This window comes from Neolamprologus multifasciatus, chromosome 19 (genome assembly GCF_963576455.1).
Source record: "Neolamprologus multifasciatus chromosome 19, fNeoMul1.2, whole genome shotgun sequence".
In the NCBI taxonomy this organism is placed as follows: Eukaryota; Metazoa; Chordata; class Actinopteri; order Cichliformes; family Cichlidae; genus Neolamprologus; species Neolamprologus multifasciatus.
The window spans coordinates 9834187-9846225 of record NC_140457.1 but is presented as its reverse complement, the minus strand read 5'-3'; the positions used below and the strand labels follow the sequence as shown (position 1 = coordinate 9846225).

Sequence of the window (12039 nt, the reverse complement as noted above, 5' to 3'; positions counted from 1 at the left end):
TGAGATGTTTTAAACCTAATTGTAAAAGTAGCTTCCCTATTCCAATTTGGGAGCTGGTTCCACAAAAGAGGGGCCTGAAGTGGAAGTTTCTACCTGCCCTGGGGAACCACAATTAACCAGAGCACACTGTTTAACACAGTCGCGGAGACTGATTGGATGGCTGAGCAACGGAGAAGTGTACCTGTACTGTCTGAAGAACAAGGAGGATATGTAAAGCTGTAGTAACTACAGAGGGCTAAAGTTGATGAGCCATACCAGGACAGAGATGATGATCACCAAGCAGCAGTATGGCTTCATGTCAAGAAATAGCTCTAAAGATGCAACACGTACAAGAGAGGGATAGTGGATATACTGGATAAATTATGTTGAAGATGGAGCTACCAGGCAGGACGAAGTTCATGGATGTAGTGGAGGAGGACATGGAGAGGTTTGAGGGGGAGGATGCTAGGGAGATGGTCCACTGTGGCGACTACAGCCCTTCTGTGCCATGGCTAAGTCAATGAATTATAAAGTTTGGACACAAGGAGGCAACATACTGGAAGAGCCAAAATAAATTAAATACATATTACATATTTAATTATTAAAAATGAAGTCAATCATTTTTTCATGTGCTGAATCACAGCAACAAAGACAATGTATGGGGCACCTAAGTTTTCAAAAAAATATTTTCACTCATAATATTTATTTAAGCGCATTTTTCCCCATAAATCCAGCCTCCTTGTCATATAAAACGTAATTAGAAATGTATTTAGTGTGGCCGACACTTCAAAGGGAAAGTCAATAAGTTTTATTGTATTTCCCGCTATCTATCTCTGTGTGTCGCTACTCTTCGCTGCTAAGAGTCTACTCTGTGTGTAGAGACAAAAGTCCAGCCTTGTTTTTTTCAGTCCAATAAAATGTGAAATTACGCAGGGACGCACGGCGCAGCGAGCAGAAGCTGTAGGCAGGCAGCGGAGTTGGTACGAACATCTTCGACTTCACGAACCAAAAACACCTCGGCTGCTCTTCAGCGGCTCTGCTCGCAAATATGCCTCGGACCGGCCGCTGCTTTGGAGGTATACGCGGGATTTAGCGCCTTATCTGCTGCGGGGAAGATGACTGAATTCGGAGCAAGCAGCGCAGGAGAAAGTGTGCCTTGTTTGGAGCTGAACGGGTCGTGTGCCACAACATAGTACTCGCAGCGGAGGCCAGCCCCAGCAGCCTGTAGCAATCGTTAGCTGGCCGGCTAACGCTAGCGTGCAGGTGTTTTGGCTGTAAACAACGTAACATAACTTGTAGCTGTAGTTAGCTGGCAGCAACCTCGGCTCCAACGTCTTGCCTCAACATTGAGCTCAATGTGCCTGCTTTAAAGTTTTTAAGCAAACGCCAAGCAGCAAGTGTTACACTTAGCAGCATTCTTATTAGCAGTTAGCAGCTGCTGGGTGTTTACAGGAGCAGCAGGCTGGCCACATAGCCACAAAGCTAGCGACTTAACTTTATTGCTACATGTGCTTTTTTCCATCTTTTTTTAATAGATATTTTTCCCGCTGTTTAGCCCGATTTGATCTCGGACTCACACTCTGCTTTAGTTACTCTGCTTTTTATTAAGTGAGCCAGTTTGTGTTGTTTCACCGTTGTAAAGCCGGGACTGACCCACCCATAAGGACAATTTACCCGGGGCCGATGCTGACGGTTCAGCCCGGATCACGGCAACACCAGGAGCCGCTTCAGCAATGCAGCCCCAGCAGATATACGACTTTTCAAGTGACGAGAATAGTCACAAATGGAGAGGCCTCTTCGTGCAAGCTCTACGAAAGGTACGACTGTGACCACCAGCTTTCTCTATGCACTGTTATAAATCAAAACACCCGTATTGGGGTGACCGATTTGAACACTGGTTTCATCAGTGCATCTTTACCAGCGCAAAAGTTTTGGTAACACTTCTTGACTTGAGTCGGCTCAGAAGCAAAAACTTCAAAGTGTTTATATTAACACTATACTTATTTGTGAGGCATTTAGTGTCTTGCAGACCTCTGGAGATATCCCGCGCCTGTTGACATGTCTCTGTTGTGCCTATTCAATATGCTCGTCACCCAAGTTCCTCATAATGACTTCCCACGGTGATTTTGAAGAAGTTGTTCCTTTGTAACGAGTTTTTCGTCGTTTCGAGGGTGTGCTAACGACTTGCATGATCCAGGGTGAATACCAATGAAGCTTGAGTTGAGTGTCGTGTTGCCTTCTTTATTTGTTCCTCATTTCATCAAAAGATGTATCATCATTGCTGAGCAAAGAGCTTCTGTAGCTGTTTTCGGGTGCTTTTGGTCATACTTATCTGCCTTTTTTCCCAAGCAATGCAGCTTAGACTCTTATAAACTTAAAATGAATTCTTCGGAATAGGAAGCATTTGCATTTTAATTTCCTTGGTCAGCAGGACACATCTGTATCAGTTCCTTTTTGACTGCCCTGTTCTTTCCTTTTTCTTGCATCATCTTGGCTTCTCCTAGGTTTATTTTCTGTTTTGTGGCCCCTCCACATCCCCTCATCCCTTCTGCTCAGACTTGCAGAGTCATGAAAGTCTGGTACCAACTCCTAATGGAGAAAAACGCATTTGTCACCGCTCTTTCTGTTTCACTGGGGACTGTTTGCCTTGCTTTTCTGTAAGGTTACACACACAAGGCCAGACTGTTTAGAAACTGGAAGGTGCACAATGATCTGCATGCTGCGTTTCCTTTTGAACTGGCTGTGTGTATAAACTTACAGCGTCCTGTCAAGACCGACTCATGAATTTTAGTGTTCTGATGTGGCTGGAGAGTCCCAAGAAAGCCTGTGTTACAGTTCAAAATAGAAACTAGATTCTTCTTCTTCCACTATAAGAAATACACTGGCCAAACAGGCAAACTGTGGTGCATCAGAATGGAAAATGGCATTGCATATTTAGGTGACCTTTAGAGACTTGTGGTTCACCTAACCTGCTGGTGTTTGAGTGCTTTGGTTCCAAGTTAAAACTAAGCCCCTTACACAAAACAGACGCACTGAAAAATGAAATTTAACTTTGATAGAAATACTGAAATAATTCCTTTCTTAAAATAAATATCAACAACAAGCCATTTGTCAAGGTTGAAAGATGGTTTTGTGCTTAACTTTATCACTGGTTGTGTTATAAAGGTTTTTTTTTTATTTTTATTTTTTACGTGCTTTCAGTATCTGACAGAAAAGCCTTGAACCTGTATTTAATGTGCTTTTTGTTGTGACATGTTTTAGTTTTAGCACCACTGTGGCTATAGTGGTTACTGTCTGTGGATGTAGCTGTGTAGCAACATCATGCTTATAAATAACACTGCCCTATTCTTGTCAGTGATCAGTATTGCAGTGGAAATGGTGTGATGAATCAGGTGAAACTGAGAAAGCAGGTGGTCTGTCGCGATGCCACAGTGTCATTGTCTCAACTTGCTGCACAACTGCCAGAGGGAGAGCCTGTCAGAGATTGACGCAAGAGAAGTTTGTTATGGTTTTGACTGACTGTGACTCGCTGTTTTTTTTTTTTTTACAGCTGTCCAGGAGCTGTGGTGGATGACTCCATCCTCTAGAATGAAATAAATAAAGAAAACTTGTAAAGGCCAGATCAGGGATGTAAGTTTGTTATCAAGCAGGGAGCTAGTTCTGAGATGTGTCACCAGGTGGTGGTTGGTTTTGGATATATGTAGATCATAAATGAGACGGATGGATTTACTGAGGCTTAACAAATAACCATGACATCACATTATTGGAATTAAGGCTAGAGCTGCATGATTTTGGCCAAAATTATTGTCAAGATTATTTGTTGTGCCCTGCCACACATTGGCAACCTACCCAAGGTGTACCCCACCTCTTGCCCTACGATAGGCTCCAACACTCCCAAGACCTTGAATTTGATAAGTGGAAGAAAATTGATGGGTGAATTGAGTTATTTGTCACGATTATTTAAGTGACGACAATGGTTTTGTCAACACAACCCTTTTTCCAGTTTTAAACATAAAACTAGTCCTCCGTATTTACCTAAATTCTTTGGTATTGGCACTCTGGAAAAGTAACTGTGTGTCATAACGCATCTTTTGTCCAACTTTTATCTTGATGCACATGCTGACACGCTGCACAGACTCACCTTTGTGGATATGCGAGTTCATAGATGATGCACGTTAGCAACCGTTGCATTGTTTTTCTTGGTTGCCGTTATACTTCAGATTGTGGTGCGTTTTTCAGGTGGTTGAGTAAATTATTTGTGTTGCTTTGTGGTGGACACACATCTCTGTAGCACTCTTTGCATGTGATTTGTTCTCTGTTTACATCACTTGCCCTAAATTCAATTTCCAAACAACCAATGCTGATGTGCTTCTAGAGACTAGCCTTTCGCCTTCTGTTGTGCCAGACATTTTCTAGACATCTGTCTTTTAATGTAGTCTTATCACAGCTGTGATTGGCGCCAGGCAGTGCTTTAGGGAGCGTTTGATTTGGTGGAGCTTGCATTTTCAAAATCAGTGGAATGTGTTTATTTGATCGTGGGTAGCCAAAATCTTGAGCGAGATTAAAAATCTATTAATTTTGCAGCTAAATTTTTGTATGGTGTAATCTGTTAGTTTTCTGACAAAAAATGAATCACTTGCAGAGAATAAATGCCAGAAATACTGTCAAATGTGAAGATGTGCTATTCTTGTCTTTTTTCTTTATTTTTTATATAATGTTTTTTTTATGCTGTAAGGTGGGTAGAAAAGCTGATTGGAAGACATGTTGGAAGATTTGTGCATCAAATGATGAACTAAAAACAGTAATTGATAGTTGCAATGCACAGTTCTCAGGAAGTCTTTAATTTGATGCAAGTTTAATTGCATGTCTGTAAGAATTAGGTACTTGGTTGCTTTGCTGTGAAGCAGCTGAAGTTGTAGTGCTGAGTTCATACCTACATGAAGGACTGTATATATAAAACGCAACAGTTCAAATCCTGCTTTCGTCTGTCATTTATGCTCATTTTATATTATAAATGAATATTTCACCATGACACAAGTGCAGTGTTTGTCTCCAGGCTAAGGTTGGACAATAACTGGTTTTAAAAACCTTATCGGTATATTTCCAAAAGATTAACAGGATTAGAGAATAGAATTAAGTTTTGTTTTGCATTGCATAAAGGGTTGCTTCCATAAAACGGTGCTTGCAGCGGTTGCAGCTCTCTTGTTACTGTGCTCCCCAATAACCTTTGCTTTTCCATTGATCTTTCTATTTTATTAAAAATCCTTACGAGATCGCTCTCATTGCTTTTGCATATATTACTGAGACTTAAGTCATGTATTGCCATGAACCCTAAACCTGTTGATTCATATTGCTGCATCTACATATCCTGGCTGGCGATTATATGGCTCATGCTTGGTGCAATGGACGATCTCTATCTCACCCTGACATGCTGGTGTTAATAATAACTGTGCATTCCCCAGGTCTGCTGTTTCATTGGCATTGAGAAATGGGCCAGAGGTTTGCTGGGTACAGTTTCATTCCATTGCCTTGTTGAGTTAGAGCAGCCTGGTGCAGTTGAGTTCACAGGCCAGCATTTTAAACTGTGATTGGTCAGGTTACAAGCCTGCTTTATGTTTGTGTGTGTTGCCTTTTTTAATAGTCTCAGCATGAGCAGTCGGTTAAATTCTGAAAGGGTGACTTCACTTGGGGCCCAAGCTGAGAGAGTTGTTTTATTTTAGTCACATGGTTTTGTTGCCTTTTTTACTCATACTAGACAGAGCTCTTGTCATTTCACCATCAGAGATTTATTGCGAGACTCTACTGCAGCGCTCGAATCCAGCCAGTCATCAAAACTGCGTCTTCCATTTAAGTGCTGCATTTTATACATTGACAGCTCAAATCAAGTGGTTTTAATTGAAAGTGATAAAGAGCCAGGAAGTTGTACAAAACCCCCACAGTTTTGTGTTCATCTTCTGTAACCACAGAAGGTTCTGTGAAATCCATAAACAGGTGGTTGAAAGAAAGTCCTCCTGTGTTTCCCACGATCACATGAGATCTTATTTTTTTATGTTTATATGGTGAGATAAATTTCTGTAAATCTAGATTAAAGTAACCCGCTGTTGAAAAAAGAAAGATTTACAGAAACCATATACATTTTAGTAGCGTGTAAATAATAATGTCCGTGTTAACATATAATTTATTGTCTTGAAGTAAAAAGTGCTTATCAGGATAAACATTTTAACCAAATAAGAGCTCAACTCCAGCTTCTCTGTGCCACGCTGCAGAAAGAACGGACTCTGCGACCTTAAATGACTGCTAAATTCTATGCCTAACAGCCACTTTATTAGTTACACCTTGCTGTTTCTGGATTGGACCCCCTTTTTGCTCTTTAGAGAAGTCTTAGTTTTCATGGCATAGATTAAGCGAAGTACAAAGAGTTTTTTTTTTTTTTTTTTTTTTTTTGTCGATGTTGATGTGATGGGATCACGCAGTTGCTGCAGATTCATCAGCTGCACATCCATGATGTGAATCTCTTGTTTCACCACATCCCAAAGGATTGGATCGAGATCTGGTGAGTGTTGAGGACATTTGAGTACAGTGAACTCATTGTCATGTTCAGAAGACAGATTGAGATGATTTGAGCTTTGTGCTGGAAGCAGCCTGTAGAAGATGGGCACACCGTGGTCATAAAAGGATGGACATGATCAGCAACAATACTCAGATGGGCTGTGTTTTGTTGATGACTTTTGGCCCAAAATATGCCAAGGAAATCCCCCACATCATTACACCTCCCACCTGAGCTCTTTGATACAAGGCAGTAACAAAGAGCTCAGGTTGATCTATGATTTTTATGTTGTTCACTCCAAATTGTAACCCTACCTCATCAGACCAGGCAATCTTTTTCCAATCTTTTGTTATCCAATATTGGATGTCATCTACAGTGCATTTACTGCAAGGTTGTACATTCAGAGATGTTCTTCTACATTTGTAGTTTTACTGTTTTGTTCTTATCAGCTTAAAGCAGTCTGGTTACTGCAGCTCACTCGATATTTATGTATTTATTTATTTTAATCCGAAGTATAGTTGTGTGGGAAAATCCTGGCAGAGCAGAAGTATGTGAAATAGTCAGACCAGCCAGTCTGGCACCAACATTGAGAGCCACTTACAGTCACCCTTCTTCACCACTCGGTTTGAACTTCAGTGAGTCGCTGTGTCCAAATCTACATGCCTAAATGCCCCGAGTTGCTGCTGTGGGATTGGCCAATTAAATATTTCATGCCTTTATTACCAGGTTGAATCTAGACAGGGAGAGAAAATGATGAGAGAAGAGGGTGATATAATTGCGCAAAGTTCCTGGGCTGGACTTGAAACTATGTATACTTGGTTATGTGCAAGGACAAAGGTTGAAAATAAACCAGGCCCAAAGAATAGCTGCAATATTCATATAATAATCTTACTATAATCACTGTAGTGAATGTATGTCTGTATATACCCTATCTCCTTCTTAATTGGCGGGCCAATCTCGATGAAAATTTCACCTCCTAGCAAGGTCATGATTATCAAAATTTGTATTTGCATATATTACTTTGCTAGAAATTATAATAATTGGTGGTCTTTTATGTCTTGAGTTGAATATTTTTGTGGCAGCGTGACTTTAAGAAGTTTTTAAAAGGCATTTCTAGGTAATTCTAAAAAACCTCCAAAACATTTGGTCACATGATTAGTTACAGCACTTGTACTTAGTAATGATTAGTAGTCGTGGTGGTTACTGGACAGGATATGAATGTCTGTCTGTGTGAACTTGGCCACTTCTGTTGATTGCAGTAATCCTGTCAAAGTGCAAATGGTAAACGTATGTGAGGAGGACACAATGTGCAGGAGTGAGTTGCTGCACCTCCAGGATGAGCCTATGTGATGACAGCAGGATGTTTCTGGTAACAGGTTGCGTTTCCTGTACACCAGGCTCAGGCCTACCACAGAAAAAGATGTTGCTGGTTAAAACAGAGGTTCCCCGCCCTTCCCACAATATTAAATCAGGGCTTTGAACATCAGCTTGTCCTCACACAGGGTTCAGTCAGAGGATGGGTGGATGCAGGCAGGCAGCCAGGGTCACTGGGTCACACAAGCCTGGCGTCAAGTCATGGCCACGTGCAGTTCGCCTCATGTCCACCACCTATTGTCTTTTATTATTTGAATAGGGGACGTGTGTGTGTGTGTGTGTGTGTGTGTGTGTGTGTGTGTATATATATATATGTGCTTGGTTTTTAGCATCGTAGTGGAAGTTGTATCTGTTTATGTCTCAGATCTGTGCGTCTTTTGTGTCTATGTGTATTTTTAATGTGTTTGCGTGTGCCTGTTGTCTCAGAGTTGATCTCTGCCTCATGGTTCCCCAGACAGTCTGGTTGTAATGCAGATGATGTCATGGCATGAATCACAAACAGTGACACATGCTCGGGTATAATAACAAGCCCCACTCCCACCTCTCCTACACACACACACACACACACACACACACAGACACACACACACACAGACACATATTACCTGCAACCTGAGCCTGATGCAGGGCATATATACACAGCTAGGAGAATAATCAATTGAATTAGAAATGTTAACCCTGTATCAACACCCTCCTGCCTCTATTATTACCTCCAACCTTTCAGTTCTCCTATTGTGAAGACACACAGCACCTGATCACGCTACAACTGAGTTGTAACCAAGATGATGAAACTTGATGCAAGCTGATTTTGTGTACCACTGACCTGCATCTGTTTTCGCCTTTTGCATCCACTGCACTCTGATGTGCAGAACAGATTTTCTATTATTGGAGACAAGTGGATGAAACAGAAACAGGATTATTCAGCTGATGATTTGATGCTTTTAGTTATTCACTTGTCATTTCATCTATTAAATGAAAGAAACAATAATAGAGGTTCTTATTAGCTCATTGGTACAATATAATTCCTGTATAAAAAGAAATAGTTTACATTTAAAAGAAAAAAGAGTGATCTTTTCTTGCTCACATCGTCGCATCTAGTAATGCAAAAATAAAAATAAGTAAGTGGCTTGGGTTTGGACTAAACAAAGCCCTTGTCAACCTCACTTAAGCTTTACCAGGTTTTTTTTGTAGACAGGGTTTTCCCGAGTTTATTATAAGACTGGCTGAACACTGCAAGTCATGTAGACATGCAATGGGGATTTTTTTTCAAAAATCTTTTTGAGACCAACGTTGCAAATATTCCATTACATGATGTACCTCAGTAGCGTATTGTTCCTGTTTTAATGCATAAAAATGCTTAAAAAACAATTACAATTTTTAATAGCTAATATCCAACCATGAAGCTGAGATAGGCTCCAGTACCCCCTGCGACCCTGAAAAGGATAAGCGGAAGCGAATGGATGGATGGATAATATCCAACCAGTTTTTTTCCCCCCTTTGATTACATCTCAATCAGGACTGTCAAACCCAGTCTTTAAACCCTTAATATTTGTCACACTCTTTATGTTTGGACATCGTCTGCTATGGCTGTTCGATATAACGATATATATCGGATGACGATATAAAAACGTCTATCGTTTCATTTTATGCTATCGTTTGTTTCGTGGTGTCGCAAAATAAACTGTTTACAGCAATATTTTTTTCATCTGTTTGATGGTCTCTGTAGTGGCTATATTAGTTTCTTCTTTCTCTTATATTTAATATAATAATGATGATGATGATAATAATAATAATAATAATAATAATAATAATAATAATAATGGATTGGATTTGTATAGCGCTTTTCAAGGCACCCAAAGCGCTTTACAATTCCACTATTCATTCACTCTCACATTCACACACTGGTGGAGGCAGCTACAGTTGTAGCCACAGGTGCCCTGGGGCAGACTGACAGAAGCGAGGCTGCCATATCGCGCCATCGGCCCCTCTGGCCAACACCAGTAGGCGGTAGGGTAAAGTGTCTTGCCCGAGGACACAACGACCAGGACAGAGAGCCCGGGGATCAAACCGGCAACCTTCCGGTTACAGATACGCTTCCCAACCCCCTGAGCCACTATATAACCACACTACTGACGGACAAGTGCCTGTTTTATGCGTTGTGGTTAGCAACAATGACGGTAACACCATCGCGTGTCCGCTTGTTTATGTTTCACATAAACCTTTCACAATAAAGCTCAAGATCCTGTTGAGACTTTTCAAAATAAACTGAATCACGTGAAAGAGCAGATTATTTACGGATGAGAAGTTAAAAAGAGCCGCCAGGTGCTAAAAAAAATAAACCTTAGACTCAAACGTTAGAACAGGCTTTTCCCCGCAGCACGCCGTGTAATAAATACTCACAAAGAAAACGGTATAAAAATGTATCGTTTCATGCATCGGTTAAAACACTCGACTCCAGGTACTCCACACGCAGCTGGAAACAAATCCCGCAAGTCGAGCTGCCCGATATTCACATAATTTACAGAAAATGTTACATTTTTGTGATTTATATCGTTATCGGATGATAGAATTCTTATATCGGGATATGAGGCTTTGGTCATATTGCACAGCCCTATCGTCTGCAGAGAAAATAAAGTTTCAAAATATATTGTATTATTTAATTTTGTTTAGTCAGTTACTGTCAGTTACTGACCACATAGTTTCCTCAGGGAGTAAATAAAGGAAATCTGTTGCTAAGCCTCTTAATTATAAAACAAAGTTTTTGTTAATACACATAAAATGTCTTTTTCTTTTTTTCTTTTTTTTTAATAATTGCAGAACAATTTTGAAACATTCCTATAGTAAATGGCGCGAAAAAAACAGGAAGGTTTCTGTAATTTAATTGTTTATCTATTACTATGGGGTAATATGAATGGGAATGGTGGAGGTGTTAATCAGTAGGAAAAGCAGTTAAACTCATAAAAATACACTTAAGTCCAAAATTTATGCCCTCTTTCACATTTTCCAAAGCTGTCCAGTCGGCCGAAATAAAGTCTTTTGTGGGCAAATTTTGGCCCCTGGTCCTTTATGTTTGACACCAATGGTCTAAATCATTTATTCCTGCATATAAACACAGTTAAATATAATTTCACACACATACTGGCAATAATCGCTCCTCCCTCCTCAGTAGAACTTCACATACACAGCTTTCTTGTTTCTGTGTCGCCACACAATTAATGATTACTGTTAAAGTAGCTTTGCATTAATCCTATGAAACATTAAATTGAACCAACCCCACCCAACTGCAGCCTCCAGGTTTGAATACTTTCCTGGTGGAAACCTTGTCAAATGATTGTTGGACAACATTTTCGCTAACTTATGTGCTAGTTATCGTCATCAAACCAGTCAGTCTGTGTTTAAAATTCCTGGCAGACATGTAGACACTTTTTGGGTTTGTGTGCCTCTGAATCCCTCTCCTTTTGGACCAGCTCCAGTCTGTGTGTAGCATGAACCTGCTGCTGCTGCTGCCTCTTTGTACATGCACATTAATATCTCTCAGCCTACTGCTATGAGCTGCTCTCCCTGGAGGCTTTGTTCTGTGCGGGTTGAGAGCCAGCAGAAGGGGGGGTTGGAAGAGAGAAAGTGAGAGTGAGTGAGCACTGGGACTTCCTGTACTCTAGCTTTTCCCCTCCTAATGGAGCTGACCCATGAAACTGAACACCTTAACATGGCACAGGAGTGTGTGCATGAAGCTTTACATATGGTCAAGGTGCTTTTAATTTCATTGTCTTTGCCTACATGTAGCAGTTGGGTGTAAACTACCAATCTAATTAACTGTTTCTATTGACTGATTTTTATTAATGATGAACCAGACTCCTCTCAGAAAGGCCAAGAATGTTTTTCTACAGCATGGCTCACCTTTGGATCTCAATTAAATCATTTTTAATTTGGAAACTATCTAGTAAGCTTGTACCCTACTTTAAATTTTAAAGAAAAAACATTAAGACCACTGAAAGTTGGTAGCACTTTAGCAGCAAGAGGGAAAAGGATGGTACTGAGACTTCCTATGATGGCTTACAGATGGTGGAATTGACAAAAAAACAGGAGGCAGAGCTGAAAGTGGCAAAGTTATTGTGAGTGACCAGGAGGGTCAAGATTAG

General features: G+C 40.5%; 1 protein-coding gene across 1 annotated transcript in view; it reads left to right on the top strand.

Annotated features, from left to right (window-relative positions):
• Positions 1 to 830: 830 nt before the first annotated feature.
• The window catches only part of sos2 (son of sevenless homolog 2 (Drosophila)), a 38306-nt gene continuing 27097 nt past the window's right edge, over positions 831 to 12039 (top strand). Inside the window, exon 1 of the mRNA XM_085142581.1 lies at positions 831 to 1796. Coding sequence (XP_084998707.1) covers positions 1713 to 1796 — 84 coding nt within the window. The 5' untranslated portion in view covers positions 831 to 1712. The remainder of the gene's footprint in view (positions 1797 to 12039) is intronic.